Genomic DNA, 21,283 nt, shown 5'->3' with positions numbered 1-21,283 from the left:
TGATGATGGAAGCAGTAAGCACCTCTGAAATGTCAATAAACTTCTACCAGACTACACAGTGCAACAACCCAAAAGACAGCCATCTTCAGACTCACCGCCGTGAAAACCTCAACAATCGTTTGCGAACTTTGTTTAATTCCTTCATTCCACAAAAATTGTTCTTTCTCAGAGAACTCCTGGTGCCGGATCATATTTCTGTCAACTGAAATAATGATTAGGCGAATTCAAAGTTTGTCTAAATTTATGTTCTTCATTTCCTTTTCCGCGTCAAACAACTCAAGCTTATTACAGGTAACATTATTTCCAACTAGCTAAGCTATTTCTTCTCAGGACCAGGGACGCCTTCCGACAAACGCAGGTTTCCGTTTAATCCAGTCTCCGTCTTAGTCTCTGTACCATAAAATCACTGTTGATGTGCTTGATAGGGTTTCCATGTCTTGACTGCCGGCTGAATACCGACCGTCATGCGGAGGGCGGCAGTACATCTTGCTTTCTATTCGGGCCGGGGTATCCACCTACCAAACCTTTATACCTACAGTACTAGCACCGCCATCTCAAATTTACGACCATCTCGGGCTTAAAAGTATGCAATAAATCCCCTCAGCTTAGATTTTTTCTTCTCTCTGTCTCTCTCCCCCTTCTGCCCGCCCTAAAGCTCTGCTGTTGCTCCTTCTCAAGATTGGCAAGATTCGATATACTTTCCTCGGAGTGATAAATAGTAATTACTACCTAGTGTTTTTCTTTCTTTTAAACCCCCTCTCCCTCACATACATTCTCTCTCTGCTGCCACCCGCCTTTGCTTCATTATGATGAGCGCCATATTTCATTGACGCCTCCAGAATAAATATGGCGAACCGTCAAGCGAGACATGGCGGTATACTGGAGGAACAGGAGGCGAGGGTGTACGTCTTTAAATAAAAAGGAATATATGAGTCAGATAGTGATGTTCTCCCCCCCCCCCCCCCCCACGAAACGATTTATTGTTTCTTTCTTCTAACCAATAATGCGCCAGTCAGCCAGCAGGGGCACGAATCACACGAAACAAAACATAATCGTTTTAATGTAATATTTGTGTACATGTAATTAAACATTCGGAAACATTTTACTGAAATGTTATGTTTTGAAATATATTTTGCCTCTGACTACAACAGAAATTAAATAAAAGTATACAGGGCTACTACTATTTGGAACCCACGTATTTTGTAGGCAATTTGTGTTATATTTTGCATGAACCGCTGATACTGAAATTTATTCATTATAGATAAGCCCTTTTTGAGACGTTATACAAGCCAAGCTAGGGTTCATATAAGAAGAGATTTTGTTACAAATGGTCTACACCAGTGTTATTCAATCTTTTTTTGTTCTTGTACCCCCAGATATAATTTCTCTTCAACTTTGTACCCCCAAAGTTGTTGATGTATAATTCAAGTTATACATAGTATATAATCTACATCTAAAATAAATTTAATTAATTACATTACTGATTATTCAGTGTTTATCATAAAATAATATATTAATTTAAAAATTAAATCTGTGGCGTAACAGATCCAGAGAGCCAAAGTCGACTAGCTTGACTGCTGACCTCACGTTCACATGCCCCTAAGATGTCTTCGCATACCACCAGGGGTACGCGTACCCCAGGTTGAATACCACTGGTCTACACCAACCAAAATTAAATTGATCGGACAACTTTCAGCGAGCCCGGAAACTCCCGAGCAGAAGTCAAGAACTTGTACAAAACGTAATAGGTTGTTGGATACAGGACGTGAAACCATGACTTCAGTGTGCGGGCTACCGCGTCTTAAATCGGGATGCCACCATGATGAGCAGTTTTGGAACTGAAAATTATGCATAGGTATATGTTGTTGATATGTTGAATGTGTCGTCATTTTCTGTTTTATGACTATACACGTGACCAGTCATTGGGAATGATACGGGGATATAACACAATACCAGGATGTAGCAGGACTTACAGATCTGAGCTGGACATACATATTCATATAAAAGAGAAACACTGAAATACGTTAGGAACTTCATATCGAAAGTAAAGTTGAATATGGAGATAGAATTAGTGCAGATGAATGACAGAAATATGATGGAATTACAAACTTAGCAGGACGAACACTAAGACAGCTAAAAGAAATATTTGAGGCTGGTACAGGCATTGAGTTAAGAAAAATAATAGAAATTATATCGCATTGCGTAACAAGCCCAGTTTAAGTCTTTAACAGGAAATAAAAGTTTTCTTAAGATGGCTGTCTTCTGGGTTGTTGCGCCATGTAGTCTGGTAGAAGTTTACCAGCGTTATAGAGGTCCTTGCTGCCTCCATCATCAGGACGATGAGACATCTCACCATATAGCCTGTTTGTGCACAAAACTTAACGGTTAATACATTCAGGCAACGAAAATTAAACTGGATTTTTAATTCTTAGGTCTTAATATATGGATGTAAGATGCACGTATAAGTCACTCAAATGGCTGTTTATTTTCTTCACAAAGAACCCTATTCATAAATGTAACTCCTTAAGTTTACGGGTTCCAGATCCCTATTTGTTCATATATCTATCCAGCCGCCGTAGTTTCCATGGTGTCAGCACTAAAATATGTAAGGAGCATGATGCATGCATGTGGGGAGGGGGGATGTACATGTGATTTAGTGGGCATTTTTCACTTGCACTGTGACATTCGTGACACGGTTTGTGTCTAGCAACGTGACGCTCCTGCACGCCATCTTCCGGTGAAACCACAGCACGATGTACACCAGGATTCCTTCACATCCGAATCGATTATTATTGCAGAAGGCAAACAGTCTGATATCCACAGGCCTCGGCAGAGACGCGCCGGTAGCAAGTTTGTTTGTCTGTTTGGATTTTTTTTTAGGGCCGGGCATTTAGATATTAGCGGCTAGTTCTTGATCCTCTCATAACCATAGAAAGAAATGTAAACTTTTTTTTTGCGAAGTATAAAAGCCCGTTAAATTTAAACGGGGTGTGATTTCATTCGTGTATCAATACCATTGCACAATTTCTTTGTTTCTTTTGTTCCGTTCGTGCCTTTATCGTATTCCCTTCTTTGTCCCTCATTTCTCCCCCTACTTTCGGTTCCTATATCACTTTCGTACCTTTAACTCCCTCTTTCTTTTCGCCATCCATTCTACACTTGTGTCCTCTGCCCTTCCCGGTCTTCCATGGTAACTTATCCGTCTTTCTGCTTCACACATTACATTGCGTCATACTGTCTAAAACCAATTATAATTTTCGTTAAAAGTAACTTCACAAATTCACATTCTCACTTCCTTCTAGTGCCGAGGTTTAGAATGCATCCTCCTTCATGGTATGGTGTTTAGTAGCAAGAAAAACTTTGCCCTTTTTTCAGTGTTCCTACAAGATTCAATTAGGGATCATGACCACAGTCACAAAATCTGCCGTTAGACTTAATCCTCAACCAGTTTATTCCTTTTCATATTTTCGAAATTTGTGTCTCTCTTACCCTAAAGAAATCGTCTGATCCAGGAAGTAATTCAGTTAGAGAAGCAACGTGTTATTTAACTGGTTAGTTAAGCAGCCATTTTTACTCATAGTGTCAGTCAGTCATACTCAGTTTGTAACGTGGGTATTCAGAAAATAAGTCACCTGTTCAATCAGATATTTAGATAATTGGTTAGTTGGTTACTGAATTATTTCCCCACCCAGTTGATATAATAAACTCGGTCTGTCAGCGATTCAGTTACGTTGTTTGTGTGTTAGATAGTCATTCAGCTATATGAATGATGATGCTCAAAATTCTCGGTCACCATCTTGTACAATTTTCCCAATAACAGAAGGTATCGAAACGCGACTGCAGCCTACCTCCAGCACACAATACGTGTCCATCGCGTGGTGCCAGCAAGACTTCATATTCTGTCCAGAAGAGAGGGTAAGCATGGGAATTGGATGATTTGAATCCACCCTCGCTCGCTCCGTGGGTGGGAAGGAATACCAGCATGGCTGGTCGCACATGGCATGAGACCACACAGGACCAAGTTTAATTAAGATACGTACGAAATATGTGCACTGAACATGAGATTCTACAGACTGGTACATCTAGCCCCTTCGAATTTACGTCCTAATGTTAGTCGAACGTCAATTGCGCTGGCATTCAGCATGATCTTAAATTGCAACACGTGTAAGCAAGTATAATAGTTGCTGCAAGAGGAATGTACTGGTGGTCAATGATTTACATTTTGTTGCTGATGTCTCAGCGTAATATTAGTGTTATTCAATAAATTGTATGTCTGGAAACAAAGATTTGTAATAAGGCCATACGTGGGTAGTTACAAATGTTTAATATTTAAATATATAGAGATCAAAATAAGAAACACAGTTCACGATAAAATTAAGATAAGAATAAAATCAGGAAATTTTTACTATTATTCGTTTATAACTGTTACAATTCAACATGCTTTTCAAAAAATTAAAAAGATAAGCGAACGTATAAATTTACCAGGCTTATTGTATAGCTGAAATCAGTCTCTTACTTTGTGGGAAGAGACTAAGTCACAAGTGCTTTGAAATTAAAGTGCATAGGAAAATATATGCACCTAATACGGTTAAATTAATTGGGAAATTTATTACACTATATAACGAGGAACACTGTGATTTACACAAGTCACCTAGCATTCATGTGATAGGATGGCCACGCAGTTCGAATAGAGGAAATAAAAATTTCACACTAGAGTCTTAGTGGGAAAACCTCTTGGAAGACCGACAAACGCATGAAAAATAACACGGTAAGATTGAGTTTACGGAAACGTTATCTTGAACGTGTTCAGTGGCAATCCTTGATAGCAGCAGTGATAAACGTCAAGGTTATACTACCGGAGAGCTAGTTCATGAACATTAAAAGTATCTCTTAGCAATGCTTTCAGACTAGCATGAGATATTATTATAGAAAGTAGGTGCCTAGATGTAACATGTGTGTATGCTTGTCCATTTATCGGCACACAGAAATCTAATGACCAGGAAAACACATTTCGCAAGAATGTCGTCAATTAAGTGTGCTAATGAGAATAAAAGATACTGCTGTCTCGTCATGGAGCAACAGCGCAGCGGTAACAGCGTAATATCTCGTGTAACTAAGAAACACTGTCGGTGTTACCATAGCAACAGACGCTCCGCGCGGATTATGAAATTGGATGTTGTTGACGCTGACGATGTTGGGAATATTTGTGTCGTATTTCATGTATGTTGGTAATAGTGGTGCCCATGTTTGTTGCTGAAATTCAGACCCCCCAAAGGCCCCGATACACGAACATGGCGTACACCTTTCCTACTTCAGCACGCAGGCACCGACAGGCAATTTGTTCCACATCTGTCACTGAGCGCAAGTTAAATCCTGGACATCAGACTGAAGGCAGAGCGAAGCATTTTAACAGAGTTATGCGAGGTGAAGGGGTGTGTAGTTTCGGATGGGTGTAATTTCGTTTTAAAAGAGAAAGGAGCCGAAAGTATAAGCTGCCAGGCCTCTCCACACAAACATCATAATCTCTGGGCCCTTATATCCCCACCTCTTAGCTCAAAAAATTCTTTCCGCCATAAAATGATCCTTGATCCGTCATCAGGGCGATTCATCGCCCTGATGACGGAGGCAGTATGACCTCTGAAACGTTGGTAAACATCTACCATACTACACGGCGCAACAACCCAGAAGACAGAAATATCCATACTCACCGCTGTGAAAACCTCAAATCAGACATCATTTTTCTTATTTCCAAACACTTTCCTGATCACATGTTTTTCTAACGCTTGTAATTTGTGTTAAGGTTATCATATTGAACACAGAAATTCAAATGGCGGCATAATATTACCTCCTTTGCTAAGCAGAAGGAATGCAGACCTAAGATTGGCGTCACATTAAGCCTATAATGTATTAGGTATTTTTAATTTGAAGAGACGAAGATGTAACGGTTTAAGTAATGAATATCAGGAAGCTGTTAGTGCTACGTAAAGTAAATTATATGTAGACACTGATGAGACTGACTTTGAAATTTTACAGCTTACAAAACCTTGCACTTTTAGCAGTGGATGCATTTAAACCGCTACACGTCCCGGTTGCAGAACATTCTTATAACTTTATGACTTGAAAATGTTAAAATCCATATTTTACATTACTCCCTAACTGTAGTTTATCAGATTTATCAAAGAAATTAATAGTACTAAAATAAAAATAAATTACGTGGTATAAAATATACATCTAATTATATAACATTTGTTCCAGACTGTGGTGACTAAAAATGTAATCATTTATAATGCTGTGCAATGAGTCTGTAGTACAATTATCATTACAACAAAATATTTGTATTAGCAATAAATAATCATTGGTGTCAGTGAGGTACGTATGTGAAGCCACAGCAACACATGTACACACACTCATTGCAACTTCCTGCTCTTGCCCCAAAGGAACACACTACAGCAACACATGAAGATACACACTGGGAAAAACTTCAAGTGTCAGCATGAGGGTTGCATCTTCGCCTGTAGGTCTCAGGCCGAGCTACGCAACCATCAGCAGGTGCACTCTGACCACCGGCCGTACCACTGTGACACATGCACCTACTCCGCCAAAACCAAGCCTCAGTTGCTCAGGTGACGTATCTGTTGAGATGGAGTGATCAGTATTTGTGGTTTCGGTAAACGTTGCAATTATCATATTCACCCTGAAAATGACAACTGCAATATTGCCGAAACGTTGGATAACTTTCAACATTCTACGCGGTTATCCCCCAAAGCCAAAGTTAGGTTTGTCAGTCACATAGTTAAGTCGCTTTCTTAGTTATAAAATTAAAACTGTACCAAGTTTGTCAATTTTCCCACAGGCACCACACAGTGCATCTGGTGCAAAGGCCCCACCAATGTCCGCACTGCCCCTTCGCTGCCAGGATAGCATCACATCTCCGGCGTCATCTTCGCTTGCACACGGGTGCCAAACCCTACCGCTGTCCCTATTGCCCCTACACGTGCAACATTCTTGTAAGTACATTTCCTCGTGAGTTCCAGGTTGCTGCGCACAGAAAACTCGGCCAAACTAACTCCACAGAGCAAAGTCCTGATGAAAAGCTTTTCATGAGCTCAGCTAATCTAAAATTTGTCCGTCTTTCATAAATACAGAGAGTTCATTATTCTGTTCACAAGAGTCCGCCACTCGTCCCTATCCTGAGCCAGATTAATCCAGTTCACACCCCCAAACCACATGTTCAAAATCTCGATTTTAATATAATTCTTCCACGTGGCTCCTTTCGTTTCATTCCGTTAAATATTTACCATGTAGAAATACGTTTCAGATAAAACTGCATTGATCCCAATTACGTCTTTAATTTATGGTATGTACACTTCAAATAATAAGTCTTTAAACAAACTTATGCTTTTCTATTTTCCCTCCACGGGTTATAGTCCATTTCTTCAATGCGAAACAAAATTAAAATATTCTTTTAGCATAAAGCGAAAAACCCAAATTTCATGTAAATCAGTTCTATCACCTCAGATATGTGGACGGATACAGATTGCCAATTTATGTGCTCTGGGCAAAGAATGCATAAAAACCGAATAGTTGCGGATTTTTGTCACTGTCTTGTCTCCACACACGTCTGTGTGGCCACTGCCAGTTTGTTCCAGTTAAATGCAAAGAACCAGACAGTCTTCTATTTGGCCATTATGTGAAGTATCTATCAATCATATCCCATGCGCTGGCTAACAGGCATGTGCATAATTTAACCAGTGTATTAATGGGGCACGCAACTGCATGCAGACTTTGACACGTCAATAGAATAACAAGACAGGTTCTGTGGACCTGCATCATGAACAGTCTGTCTCTTTAGACGATGGAAAGAACTTTGTTCCTCGCCTTCGGGTCGAAAACTACTTAATAGGTCAATCAGCAAAGTGATTCGGGATTCGATACTGGACCTTACACCCCTCACGCATCACTTTCCGATCCACAACAAATATCACACTACATAAAAACACGACCCTTCATCCTTTTGATAAAACAACACAAAACGTACATTCCTTGCACCTCAGCTTTTATTCGCTGGCTTCTCATCGCGGGGGACCAGGTTCGCACCCGGGTCAGTCCACCTGATGTTCGTGGTGAACAAAGTAGCAATAGGACAGGTTTTCTCCGAGTCCCTCGGTTTTCCCCTGTCATCCTATAATCAAACTCTCACCCCATCGCAACAATATATATATTCCCCTCGCATTCTTCATAGGAAATATGCTGGATTTCTGCCATTGGAACGCTCCTGTTGTGTTTGGCGTCAAATTTATACAAGACAATAGACTATAATATAATCGTAGGCATATTTAAATCTCGACATAGTCAATCAACTCCGACCTTAAGTGGTTACTCAATTATTTTGCTAATACGTGGCCTTCGTATCAGATTAGTTGTGCTTAGTTAAATGAGAACGGAAAATTGCTTGTATATTCAACGTTCGATATCAATGAATTTATGACTGTCATTTTGGAAGGTAAAGGATCACTTCCTGTGTTCAGAGGTGCATAATCTCCGCACATCCAGGCTCTAGTGTGTTACTGTGGAACGCGTGTTGTTCATGGCGAGATATGGCATGCGAGCTACAGCTGAGTCCGCTCTTTATTATAAGTAAAAAAAAACAAAAAACAAATATCCGTCTGCAAGAGTCGTATCGCTTGCAATGTGCGGCTTTGTATATGTGAAAGAAAATTGAATTTAAAATTATTAACCAATTTCAAGGCATAAGATTTATAATAAATGCGATGAAAATGTAAGGACGCAGATGATATCTTCAAAATGCAAAGTTTAAGTGGGGTACTTTTTATCATCACGTTTGCAGACGCGTGATGAGTGTGAAGAACACGTGTCTTGCGACTGTTATTATCGTATTTCATACACTGCAATGACACTGCCTTAATAGCTTCAAAATATCTAAGCACAAGACTGGGAAGAGAGTGGGTAAGCTGATGTAATGAAAACAGACATGATGTAATTTCGAAGTTTCTCGTACCTGCAACTTTGGAAAATATGTATAAAAACGTGATCATGAAACTCACACGTAATCAAAAGACTTACCTAAAATACGACACGAAATGTGTGCTGCATGAAAGCTTGATAATTTGTACTCTTAACTAAATATCTCTAGCAACAAAAAAAGAAACACAAGAAGACGAGACGAGAGGGGCATGTATAGTAGCATGAAGAAGATGAAAATGTGGTTGGAAAGCCTGAAGGGAAGACCACTAGGAGGATCTAGCAGTTGATGGGAGGATAATATTAAAATCGAGCTTAGAGAAATGGAGTTGGAAGGTGTGGTTTGGAATCATGTGATTCAGGACAAGACCTAAGGCGGGATCTTGCGAAAAACCGTACTGAAATTTCAATCCATAAAAAGCTGAACGTAGAACGTACTACATGCAGGACTCTGCTTAATGTAATTAGTTACCTAGTATTTTTATCATGAGTATACAACCATTTGAATTAGACTTTAAGTAAACTACCACACGTTGTTCAATGTAACAGAGGGCCTATATATTGTATTTTTGTCCTTAGATTCCTTTTGATCTAAAATCTATTTGCTTGCCATTATCAGGGCGATCGCCCTGGTGATGGAAGCGTCTGTCAAACGTCGTCAAACGTCTACAAAACTACACGACGCAACAAACCAGAAGGCAGTCATTTTTATACCGAATAAACTGCCCACATTTTCCATGAATTTCGGGACTACTAAACGTAGCTACCATACCCCTTAGTTAACTGGTTGTTTTGAAAGCTATTGGGCACCGAAATTTTTCTCTTTCCAGCAGTTTTTGAGATGTTTTATTGTGTATGCTTGCGTATATTTTTGTACACAGGAGAACCTTAGAAAACACGTTCTGTCGACCAGCAAACATCCCGGGAAACATCTGTATGAATGTAGGTTCTGCGAAACAGGGGATGCGTTCAAATCTAACCTGGCTCGTGATTTTCGGGCACACCTCGTCACTGCACATCCTCACCACTTCGGATCGGCTCTTCTGGCAGCGTCCTACGTCGCCGGTATATATGACGCAAACGACGATCCCAAGTTCGTCGAGAAACCCATTCAACTGCAGCCGCGCTGGAAAAGGTGAGATTGCACTGTGGCACGCCATACGTTCTTAGCAACCGAGGTTTCGGGTTCTCACGAGAAAACTGGGATGAATGTATAGAACTAACTAACTAACTAGATGGCTTACCGAACCCGAAGGTTCATCACCGAATTAACCAAAGCCCTCCACCGGACCCTGTCCTGGGCCAACAAAATCCAGTTTCCTTCAACTCCTATCTCCCATAGATCCCGCCTGAGATTATCCTCCCATCTACGTCTAGGTCTCCCCAGCGGTCTCTTCCCTTCAGGTTTCCCAACCAGTACCCGGTGCACACCTCTTGTCCCATCCATGCGCGCTACATGTCCCGCCCATCTCACTCTTCTCGACTTAATCACCCTCACAATACTGGGGGAGCAGTACAGATTTTTAAGCTCGTCATTGTGCAGTTTTCTCCACGCCCCATCGTCTTCCCTCTTAGGCCCAAATATCCTCCTCAACACCCGATTCTCAAACACCTGCAATCTGTGTTCCTCCCTCTGAGTGAGAGACCATGTTTCGCACCCATACAAAACAACAGGCAAGATTATTGTTTTGTATACTTTAATTTTCAGGTTCTTAGAAATCAGACGGGAAGACAAAATATTTTGGACTGAGAAGTAGCAAGCATTTCCGGAATTTAGTCTCCTCCTAACTTCCTCACAAGTATCATTTTGATTTGTTATTGTTGTTCCCAAATATTTGAACTTTGTAACCCTTTCAAAGGATTTATTAGCCACCCTAAGATAATTTTGCCCGCCTGTCTTCTGATGACGAGATACTAACATGTACTTAGTTTTTTCTGAATTTACTTCCAGCCCCACTTGTCTACCAGCCTCTAGTAAAACTTCTGCGTTCCTCTTTATTGTATTTATATCGTCCCCCAATAAATTAACATCATCAGCATATGCCAATAGCTGATGTGTCCCATTCAATTGCAAACCCTCCTGCCTACCTTGGACCTTCCTGATGGCGTATTCTAGCGCAAAGTTAAAGAGCAAGGGAGACAAAGCATCTCCTTGTTTTAGACCGTTCTTGATGAGGAATGTCTCAGATACATATTTACCTACTCGAATTTTGCTACAGGTTTCATTTAAGCACATTTTTATTAGACCCACTAGCTTCTTTGGTATACCAAATTCAATAAGAATATTATATAGCACTTCTCTCTTCACAGAGTCATAGGCTTTTTTGAAATCTATAAATAACTGATGTACGGTCCCACCGAACTCCCATTTTTTCTCTAGTATCTGACGAATGCAAAAGATCTGATCAATCGTTGATCTGTTTCGTCTGAACCCACACTGATGATCCCCAATAATTTCATTCGCATATGGGGTTAACCTTGCCAAAAGAATGTTGGATAGAATTTTGTATGAGGTTGATAGCAGCGATATTCCTCGGTAATTACCACACTCAGTCTTGTCCCCCTTCTTATGAATAGGAATAATTATGGATTCCTTCCACTGTTGTGGCATCTCTTCCTTATCCCAAATTAACTGAATAAGCTTATGGATCCTCATATGCAACCCTTTGCCACCTGCTTTAATTAATTCGGCCGGAATCTGGTCAATTCCTGGAGATTTATAACTTTTCAACTTCCCAATGGCTAGTTCCACTTCATCTAAGCTAGGTTCTGGCACCAACAGTTCAGCTGTATGCATCTTAATCTGTCTAATATCACCAGTATCATGAACATTTAAGAGCTCGCTAAAGAAATTTTTCCACCTATTCACAATTTTTATTGGATCTGCAAGCAAATTGCCACTATCATCCTTTACCAAATTGGTCTGGGGTTGATATCCTTTCTTAAAGTTATTAATGCCTCTGTACAGGTCTCTGATGTTTTTTTCCTTATTATTTGTCTCAAGTTCAGCAATTTTGCCCTTCAGGTATTCCCTTTTCTTAGTCCTAAAGGTTCTACTAGCCTCACGTCTCACGTTACATAGATTATAGAAAATATCTCAAAATATATGCAACAATGACGCTATGATTTAACTTATTAATATTTATAATATATAAACCCAAGTTGCGTTGTAAACAAACTTTATGCAAGGTTTCTTACTACTTGCAGGAGTAAGACTAGGGCTGTGACGACAGGCGACGACGAATGCTTCAACAAGGTCGACGAGAGAGGCCACTGTGATCCAAACGAGCCTCAAGTTCTGTCAGCTCGCATTGAAACTTCTCCCAACAAGAACCCTGAAAGCTCCACGGAAACTCAAATGCGGACTAAGAATTCCCTGCCCCTTTCAACTAACAAAACCAACCTAGAACAGCCACAAGTGAACCCACATGAATTGCTTTCCATGGTTGTCGTCACCGACCCTACTGATGACGTCATCTACATCCAGCTTCCTCCAGATTCGGAAAGAGAAGCAATGGGACGATACTGTGAGTCCGTTCTCTTCCCTACCGAAGGCGATGCGTTTTTGTCTGTTGGGGATTTCAACAAACGACGATCTTCAGGAGGCGACAGTAGCAACAGTACTGGCTGTGAGACCACTGTTATGCTTCCCCTCGAGGCGGAAGAAGTTAAAGAAGTAGGCAGAACAGACCAAGTTAAGGATGGTGAGCAAATGGTTCTTATCAAGGGGACTACAACAGAGCAGCGGCCTCAAAGGAACAATGACCTTGACAAAGAGATGACTGTGATAGAAGTGCCATCTGCTGGTGCTGACCAATACACGAGTCTTTCTCAACATGATATGGAAGAGGGACACGGGCAAGAAGAACCTGAGGGTTACCATAGAGTGTTAGCGCAGACACTAGAGGGTTCTGCCCCTGAACAGACGACCACAGCGCAGCAGCAACAGCGGTACCTCGTCATTTTCAAATAAAGTCTCGGTTCTCCGATTAGGCTGCATAACATAATATGCACTATGTTTCTCTGCTAATAGAACGCGGACATTCAAATCCTGACACTCGTAACGATTTTAAACTAATTCCATCCACCTGTTTTCCTCACAGCCACTTCCCTTAATGTGGCCTTTTTCAAATCATATCACTTCCTCCTCAGTATTACAACTGGCCGCTTTCCAAAAGATTTCCTCCCCAAAAATTCTACAAGGATTTAGCCCATCCAAGCTACGCGTCCAGCTCATTGTAACCTTAATATCACGTTATGTTCTGGAAATAAGATTACTATTTGTAAGAAGTACAGGTATTACCTTTCCTAGTCCGTCGCTTGAAAAGTATGACACCTTTGTACATGTGTGTGTGTGTGTGTGTGTGTGCATGTAATTATAAAATTTGAAACTCGCAATGAACGTGGCTTAGTCGTTACACATGTTTGTCTTTGTATTGTATAGAGTGAACTACTTCATGACACAAAAAGCATTTCAGAAACTATTCCTAGTGTTTGATTTCTCGAATTTCCGACATAAAATAACCGGGACACAATTTAACCTTAACGCAATGTTCTACTTTGCAGCATGATTGGGGGGAGGGGGGGGGCATGTATAAGGTAAGTACCGGATCTGCAGTCAGCACCGCGCCATGTGACAAGAGACAGACGAATGCGACATGAATGATTCTTCATTTCATTGCAATTTGCATAAATCCTTCCAGATAAAACCTATCTCGCCAACAAGCCACGTTTTGCTTTTACAAAAGGCATTATGTAGCCAATAGTTACATCTGTAAGTTATTAGGTCATGGTTTATTTAACGACACTACATCAAGTGTAAAATGACGGAACATTAACACTTGAAATCGAAACTCATCTAAATAATATTTAAATATTCATTTTATACCTCAAAGGAAACAAAACGCGTCTACATACATAATTAAATTTGTCAATGCTCTTTAAGGAAATCGTCATGATTTATTCTGGGAATCATACGAAACCCGTCTGTGGGAAAAAAATTAAGTTACTAAATATTAAAGTATGTGGTACATATAATTACCACTGGTATTTAAAGGGTTAATATAAAAATCTCAGTGTCAATTTATTTGCGCGTTAATTAACGGCACTGTCAGTAACAGGCTTAAATTCCACGAGAAACTATGGGGTAGCCGGCTTGTGGGCCTAGTAGAACTATTAAAATGTAAGTAAATGTATCAATACAAATACATTAAAATCCTGTCATAAAGAAATCCTTAGTGGCTTTAAAGTTTTTGCACCTCAGATAACTTTTTATTAGCAGGTGAAAATTTCGCTACTACTCCATTTACTTCGTAATGTACGACAATCACACTAAACGCTTCCAGGTGCCACGATAGTTATTTTCTTCATTCTACTTTCAGCACTTTCCACAAGGCAGTAATAATATAACATTCACCTGTGTCATTAATCTAGCTTACAACATAACAACTTATCAAGACTGTGCAACAAAATTATATCGCCTTTCCAAAACCAAAGTCCATAAAACTGCTTTTAAACCGGTGTAGCTGGTCAGAATTCCTGCAAACAGCAGTAATCTATCCACTCATTAGTTAAGTGACTCCAGAAATCCACTTTAGTTCTAATGTTATCTTCGGAAATTCCACAAAACAAAATTGGAAATGAATTAATAAGGACAGTCGTCAATATAACGACACAAGAAACCAGTTCTTCAACCATTACAGATACGTGACGGCAGTCAGCATCCTTGGGAAGAAAATTGCTCCTTCTGCTTCTAGCTTTACTTTCGATACCCTTAGAAAATTCTTCCTCAACCAGTATGACGTGACTTCAGGATGTAGTCGTGGGAAGTGGACCTATTCCGGAGGGGGAGGGGGTTATGGTAATCGTATTTCACCAAAAACATTACACAATACGTTCATAAAAATTCTTAAAATTCTCGATCCTTAGATTAATTTACAGTTTCCGACACTTGTAAAATTTCCTGGAGACTATATTTTATTAACAATGTCAATAAACCTGACACTTCCTGGAAACAAAATTTAAGAATTTCGCAAATTAAATGTACGTCTATGAATTGCCATGGAGACTCTGCATAAGATGTGTTATAACAGGACAAATTTAAAGTGATAATAAAGAAAGGGACTACTCTTAATGTTGCTATAATTATTTGTATCCTTGCCCTATTTAACATGCTTCTGGGACGTCAGTCCGACGAAGGGATAGTATGGAAACCCCTAATAAGGCCACAACCCGGAAAACAAGTTGCTTACTATGCACAAAGCACATAAAATTAACCTTAATGTGAATATGGTGTCCGTCATTGCACGTTCCATCTCTGAAAAAAGACACGGATTTCGAAAAAATAAATTTGGTGGAAGTTTTCACAAACGTTATCAAACTACTTTAATTTTACCGATTAATCATTAATCATACAATATTTGAATCTCAAATCGAACTTCCTTCTTTTCTCAAGAACGGATAATTGTTCGAATTTATAAAATTAACGAAACAGTAAAGCTCATTAGGATTCGTAACTCTTATGTAACATTATTTTTGAGGTAACAGTTAAAGAAATACAAGAGAAATAATTTCTGACTTCCCGTAATGTGTGTCTGAGTACAGTAATATTCCTTCACGGTTTACATATTACGTCATTTAATGACGACAGTACGTGGCAATCTAGAAGTACGCAAAGATTCTAAAATAAACGAGTCCAGCTTATTCCAGCCCTATATCCCACAGGCCACAAGATACATTTATCGATGTGAACAAAAACTTTGTCGTACTACAAGAACATCGAGTAATCGCGGTCAACCTTCTAAAGCACACTAAGCTGGTTCAATTCTTACCCCAAAGCAAGAAAACGACATGCCTCCATTACAAACCCTGATTGGTGATTAATTTATTGGAAATGAATACAAGCCTCTTTGTTTCCTCCGGAGGATGCTTTAGCATGTATGTCACTTTTACATTCGCAAGATAAAGCAGATTGAGGGAGTGAAATGTTATGATGATACGAATATAAATATCAGGTAACATGTAATGAAGATAAGAAACAGTTGAAGTGGGTGTGATCGCCTGCCGGCCACTCACTACGTCCAAATGACCCTAAAACCCGGCTATTGACCTCAATTGCCAAGTAAAATAAGATTTAAGGTACAACGTCAAATCACTCGCTTTGTTTCCTTAAAATAATGCAAAATGAGGATGAGTGCGACTGGAAATGGTACTAAACAGGGGTGCAGCGTTCATGTCAACCGTCCCAGCTAACACAATGAAAAACGAAAAACTGGAACGATTCTGACTTACTTTCGTGGTTTGGTTAAGCTACAAACAAATATTATAGACAATTAACAACGTTCAGATATTCTATTGGCTATATTTGGGTGTAACAAGAGCTGTCATTGCGATGGCGTGTTATTTGCAGGTAGTGCATAAGTATGGGATGTATGAGATGTTAGAGCCCAGGATGTCAGAGAAGATTCATTAACATTTAAACCTTGGATAATGAGTATTGTAGAACCTCTCAGAACAATGATCTTAAGAGAACAAGAAAGGAGATAAAAGAAAGCGGTATTGAGCTGTTTTAAGGTTCGACTGTTTTTTACGATGATTTCTCTGCTGCAAATATTATGTAACGTCGAAGTACAAAATGATTACGTCTCATATGAGATCCTTACACACCATTCAGCATTATCTTTTTACATAAGAATCAAATAATTAAACCGGGTAATTCCATAATGTTAAAAATGAATGCCAACCACTACACCCCGACGTTCGGTCCAATACAAAATTAGCCCCGAAATGTTATTGGATCTCAACATGACGTTCCTTCGAGCGCTGTTCCTGGCAATAAAAGTTTAATCAGGGGTAGCGGATGGAGAACAAGCCACATTTTAACACCCTGTCGAGTCGTTCATTCTTATATCCCTTTCATTTTTTAATACGAATCTTGAAATTGAACAGACAACTTCTCAGTGCTGAAGAAATTAGACTTTTTTCATAGTTAAAATATCATCAGAGTAGAAGCCAATTAGGTGGAGTGCCCGAGGTCTCGTGGCTCCCTCGCATTAAGCATGGTGATGACATTGGCACGGCATCAACAGAATTATACAATTTGGTTTTATGGTTCATACATGCAGAAGCAAACGCACTCCTACTACTGCCACCAAGCAGATATAAACTTGAAACAGGGAGTTACGGGCCGATAAACTGCCGTTCTTTATTATCGAGTATCGAAACGTTAACGACATATACATCGGTTTATGCTAAATCTCAATTTCTTATGATGGTGTGTTGCCATAGACATGATAATTATTTAGGTATTACGAATCGTTGTCTTCTTTCTTCAAAACTAGGTTTCGGAAACAGTATTTTCTTAATAAAACGACAGGCGAAGAAGTTTCCTACTCAGCTGGACCCTTTGGACACCCAGAATAAACAGAAATGATTTCTTTAAACAGTATAACCAACTGATCCTTGTAATGCAGAAGCGTTTTATTTCATTTGCGGGATGGACTAAATATTTATATATTATTTAGACTAGCTTCGGGTTCAAAAGCTTGAGATAGAGAAGGCGGATTTTTTATTTTAAGCTTTTTATTGCTTACCGCCATAACATCTACACACTCATTCTTTCTTTAGCGGAGGGATGAGCGGGCATTGCCTGGGAACCCTTTAATAATAATATACTCTTCCTCCCTCCAGAAATTCGGCTTCAAAGGGGTTAACATGTTTAAAAGTACCAAATAGAATTTAGACTATCGTGCCTGAAACAACGACTAATGCTATTATATTTACGTGTACTGCATGATGTACATCCATAAAGTATATCCAGTCAATGCGAACAATTGGTAGTCTGCCAGCATTTTTAAGCGCAGCTTACCAAGCCACAGTCACTTCGAAGTAGCCCCATGCGGTCTCGGAACCTCAATTCGGGAACACTTACTGCAGATCATACTAATTACTTATTCAGTGCTGGTGTGACAGTGAATGTCTCAACGAACTGTTCATATTTTATTACACTTTCAAGTAGAAAATCAATCTGTTAATATCTGCGCGTGCATAATATCGCAACACGTAGGCTGGGCCATTCACTCGTCAGCACAATAAAGTAGACACACCCATGTGAGCTCAACTCAGGCGGAAAGGTGAAATGATCAGAAATATAATAAAGGTTCTCAAAATTCAGGCATGACTGCCGAAGGACGGCCGACAAGATAGCCTACTCCTACATCGTGAAAACCTAAAATCCTACAATATTACGTAACTTAAAACAGTCAACCCTCGTTGCCATGGTATTTCATTTCATACTCTAAGAACAATAATCAAAATGTTCGCTCCAATCTAATGTTGTAAACAACAGTAGAGATACTGCACTCAAAGGAGACAAAAGTTGTTTTTATTATTTATTTATTTCTCTCTGTCTTCCCTTCCTATATTTATTTATTATCTTCCTTATTACCTCCACTCCTTATTATTTTAATTCTTTCCTTCGTTATTTAATTATTTATATATCTATTATGGGTTTTACTTTAAAGCAATTACTCTACACAGCAATAATTTCATAACACACGCTGACCATTGGTTCCGCCCTCTTCATACTTGCAGACAGGCCTATTTATTTTCATTCCCATTCCATTCTCTACCCCACTTTTATTTAAAATGTTCTGGAAACAACATACAACTGACGCAGGAACAGATGATGCAGTTTTGGTTTACCGCACCGCCAGGTTCCGACACTAGAAGACACAATCACATCTGCTCTGTTTGTTCAGAAGCGAGATCATCGGTTAGAAAATCATCAATCTCGCCGGCAGCGACAAAGAAGGTGAAAACTGTTCGCATGTAATAGCAGGCCTAAATTTTTACTACATTCGATCAACTCCAAAGCACGGAATAAGAAATTTTTAGATCAGGATAAGTAATAAATTATTAATGACGTATCAATAAGTGATCGTGGCCTGTTTTAAAGTAGTTTAAAAATACCACTAGATACCTCAGGTAGGTAGACAGAAAAAAATAAAGTAATAATAAATACTGTAATTAAAACGAAAGAAGAAAGAAACTAAAAGGCAGACAAGTACGTCACGGTAAAGAAGAAAGAATGAAAACATAAAGGCCTAGCATCGGCTCACCGTAGGACTGATTCGTCCGTCGCAAAGGGTTCCTTAATGAGAGGCCTGAAGTTATTAAAAAGTGGAAAGAAGTGAAGCCGTCTCTCAGAGCTTTTGGTTTCAACTTCACAGTTTTTGATTTGTAGCAGGGAGGAGTGTACGCTTACAAGAAAACATAAAAGGAAAGAAGAGAAACCCTGCACCAATCACGAAAAAATATATGGCTATAAATACCAGCTAGATTTGGGTTGAGGTCAAGGCGCTTGGATATCTTCTGTAGCTGTATATCACGTGTATGTATTTCTATATGTATGCTGGTACTTCAAATCGAAACTAACATCTGACTGACTTTGAGGCCATCTTCGCAGCAGGTCCTTTCAAGAATCTGAGTGAATTATATCCTCTTTCAGCTGACTCCGGAATATGGGATCCTTCTTTTTTCTTTTCTTTTACCTTCACAGCATGCAGGTTTGGTTCCCTGCCCTGTGTGTTACATGCTAATAACTTTGGTAGAAATACTTTTTCATATTATTATTATTATATATGTTGGGGGGGAGAGAGAGGGACTGTCTGTGAATGGACGCGACTCAAATAATTGCTTACTTGTCGTTTTTCTTCTCTCCTGACTTCCCAAACTTGTCCGACATTTGTATCTTTCGGTTTAATTATCATCTCTAAATGCCTGTCAAAATTCAAAATAAAATATTGTGTTTATGATCAGATACACATTTAGCTTTTCCCAAGCAAGTTTCGATGGGAATGGCTCTACTCTCAAACAAGCAGATTATATGCCGGCTCTGAGTGATATCATTCAAGCGTTTACAACAGTAGCAGCAAGTTCTATTCGGGCACTAAGATGGTAAAATTATACTGTGAAATAAGACAGTTGGTGGCACTGAAAAACATATGAAGCCGATTAGACCTTCTACTTAATCCACAGACATGAGTATGTATAATTTATACGTATTAATAAGGATAAAAGGTGATTAATAAAATCTGAGTTTCTCACGGTGGTGATTCTGAAGACGGCTGTCTTCTGGGTTGTTGCGCTGTGTAGTCTGGTACAAGTTTACCGACGTTTCGTCACCAGCCTGATCATGGAAGCAGCAAATATCCCTCGAATGTCGATAAAATTCTACCAGACTACACGGCGTAATAACCCAGAAGTAATCAAGTATGTCACCAACATCTAACCCTTGAATGTTTTGCACGACATAGCTCGGTTAAAAACACTGGACTCTATAGACAGGTCCCATTTGATGTTTTAAATTATCAGTTAAAGAAACGTATCTAGACTTCATAACAGTTAAAGCTAAGCAGTTATTCTGTGATTTTTAACAACGGAAATCTAGATATTATGGGCATTATTACAACAAAAGTGTGTTTCTCTAAATGAAGACATTCATGGAGTGAATTTCGTACGATCCTTCTGTGCGCAAAATTCTCATTCTGCTATTGTCGCCAAATCATACACCCACACATTAGGACTCTGTTTTTACATGGCGGCTAGAATCAGTCCTTTGCAAAGATCAGACGTTTGTTGATATATCTCCATCTGGAGATTAAAATAGTCATTACATCCGCCCTTTGAGGGGTTTAATGAGACAACGTGGAGACCTGAAACATTCCAGAGCTTCAAGGAGGTAGGGTGCACAATCTAAAGCGCCTCTCAATTTTATTCTAACTTCATTTACACAAGACTTTTTCCATGTTTGCTAACAAGGATCTGACTACCGAATCATGCAAATATAATTATCAAATTACTTGTAATAGGAAAACAGGAAACTATGTGATTCCTGAGCATGGAGTCATAGCCACAGCATTAACTTACACTTGGTGTGGAGTAAATACTGCAATCCAATTCCATAAAATTCAAACATTTCTTCTACAATGCGAGAAATACGTTATTTCAATGCTTCTATGCAGTTTTATCCGTGACATATGCCAATTTAGCGCAGTCTGCCTGCCTCTCGGAACGATAATCGGACAATTTTGAACACGTGTGTTTTCATGCATTGTGCCCCCAAAAGCAGGTATTGTATTCCGACTTGGGGATATGTATTAAATTGCGTCTTCACGTTAAGTTATTAGGACTTCCCTCTGTATATAATTTGCTTACGTTAGGAAGAAACGCGGTAAATATTTATTTAATGCTACTGCTGATCTAATAAAGATTTATTTGGCAAGCTTGGCGTGGTTCGGGA

At 39.4% G+C, this 21,283-nt stretch overlaps 2 protein-coding genes across 2 annotated transcripts in view; one reads left to right on the top strand and one right to left on the bottom strand.

Moving 5' to 3' along the window:
* Nucleotides 1-14,138, top strand: part of LOC110835400 (uncharacterized) — a 50,365-nt gene extending 36,227 nt beyond the window's left edge. The window contains exons 9-12 of the mRNA XM_022075562.2: nt 6,438-6,623; nt 6,854-7,007; nt 9,864-10,117; nt 12,190-14,138. Of these exons, the coding sequence (XP_021931254.2) occupies nt 6,438-6,623; nt 6,854-7,007; nt 9,864-10,117; nt 12,190-12,955 (1,360 nt within the window). The 3' untranslated portion in view covers nt 12,956-14,138. The remainder of the gene's footprint in view (nt 1-6,437; nt 6,624-6,853; nt 7,008-9,863; nt 10,118-12,189) is intronic.
* The window catches only part of tio (zinc finger domain-containing protein tiptop), a 310,616-nt gene that overhangs the window by 276,823 nt on the left and 12,510 nt on the right, over nt 1-21,283 (bottom strand). The gene's annotated exons all lie outside the window — the stretch shown is intronic.

Source organism: Zootermopsis nevadensis, unplaced genomic scaffold (assembly GCF_977971745.1).
Source record: "Zootermopsis nevadensis isolate Lab colony 2312 unplaced genomic scaffold, Znev_1.0 Znev_ptg000021l, whole genome shotgun sequence".
In the NCBI taxonomy this organism is placed as follows: Eukaryota; Metazoa; Arthropoda; class Insecta; order Blattodea; family Termopsidae; genus Zootermopsis; species Zootermopsis nevadensis.
This window is presented reverse-complemented; position numbering and strand designations above follow the sequence as displayed.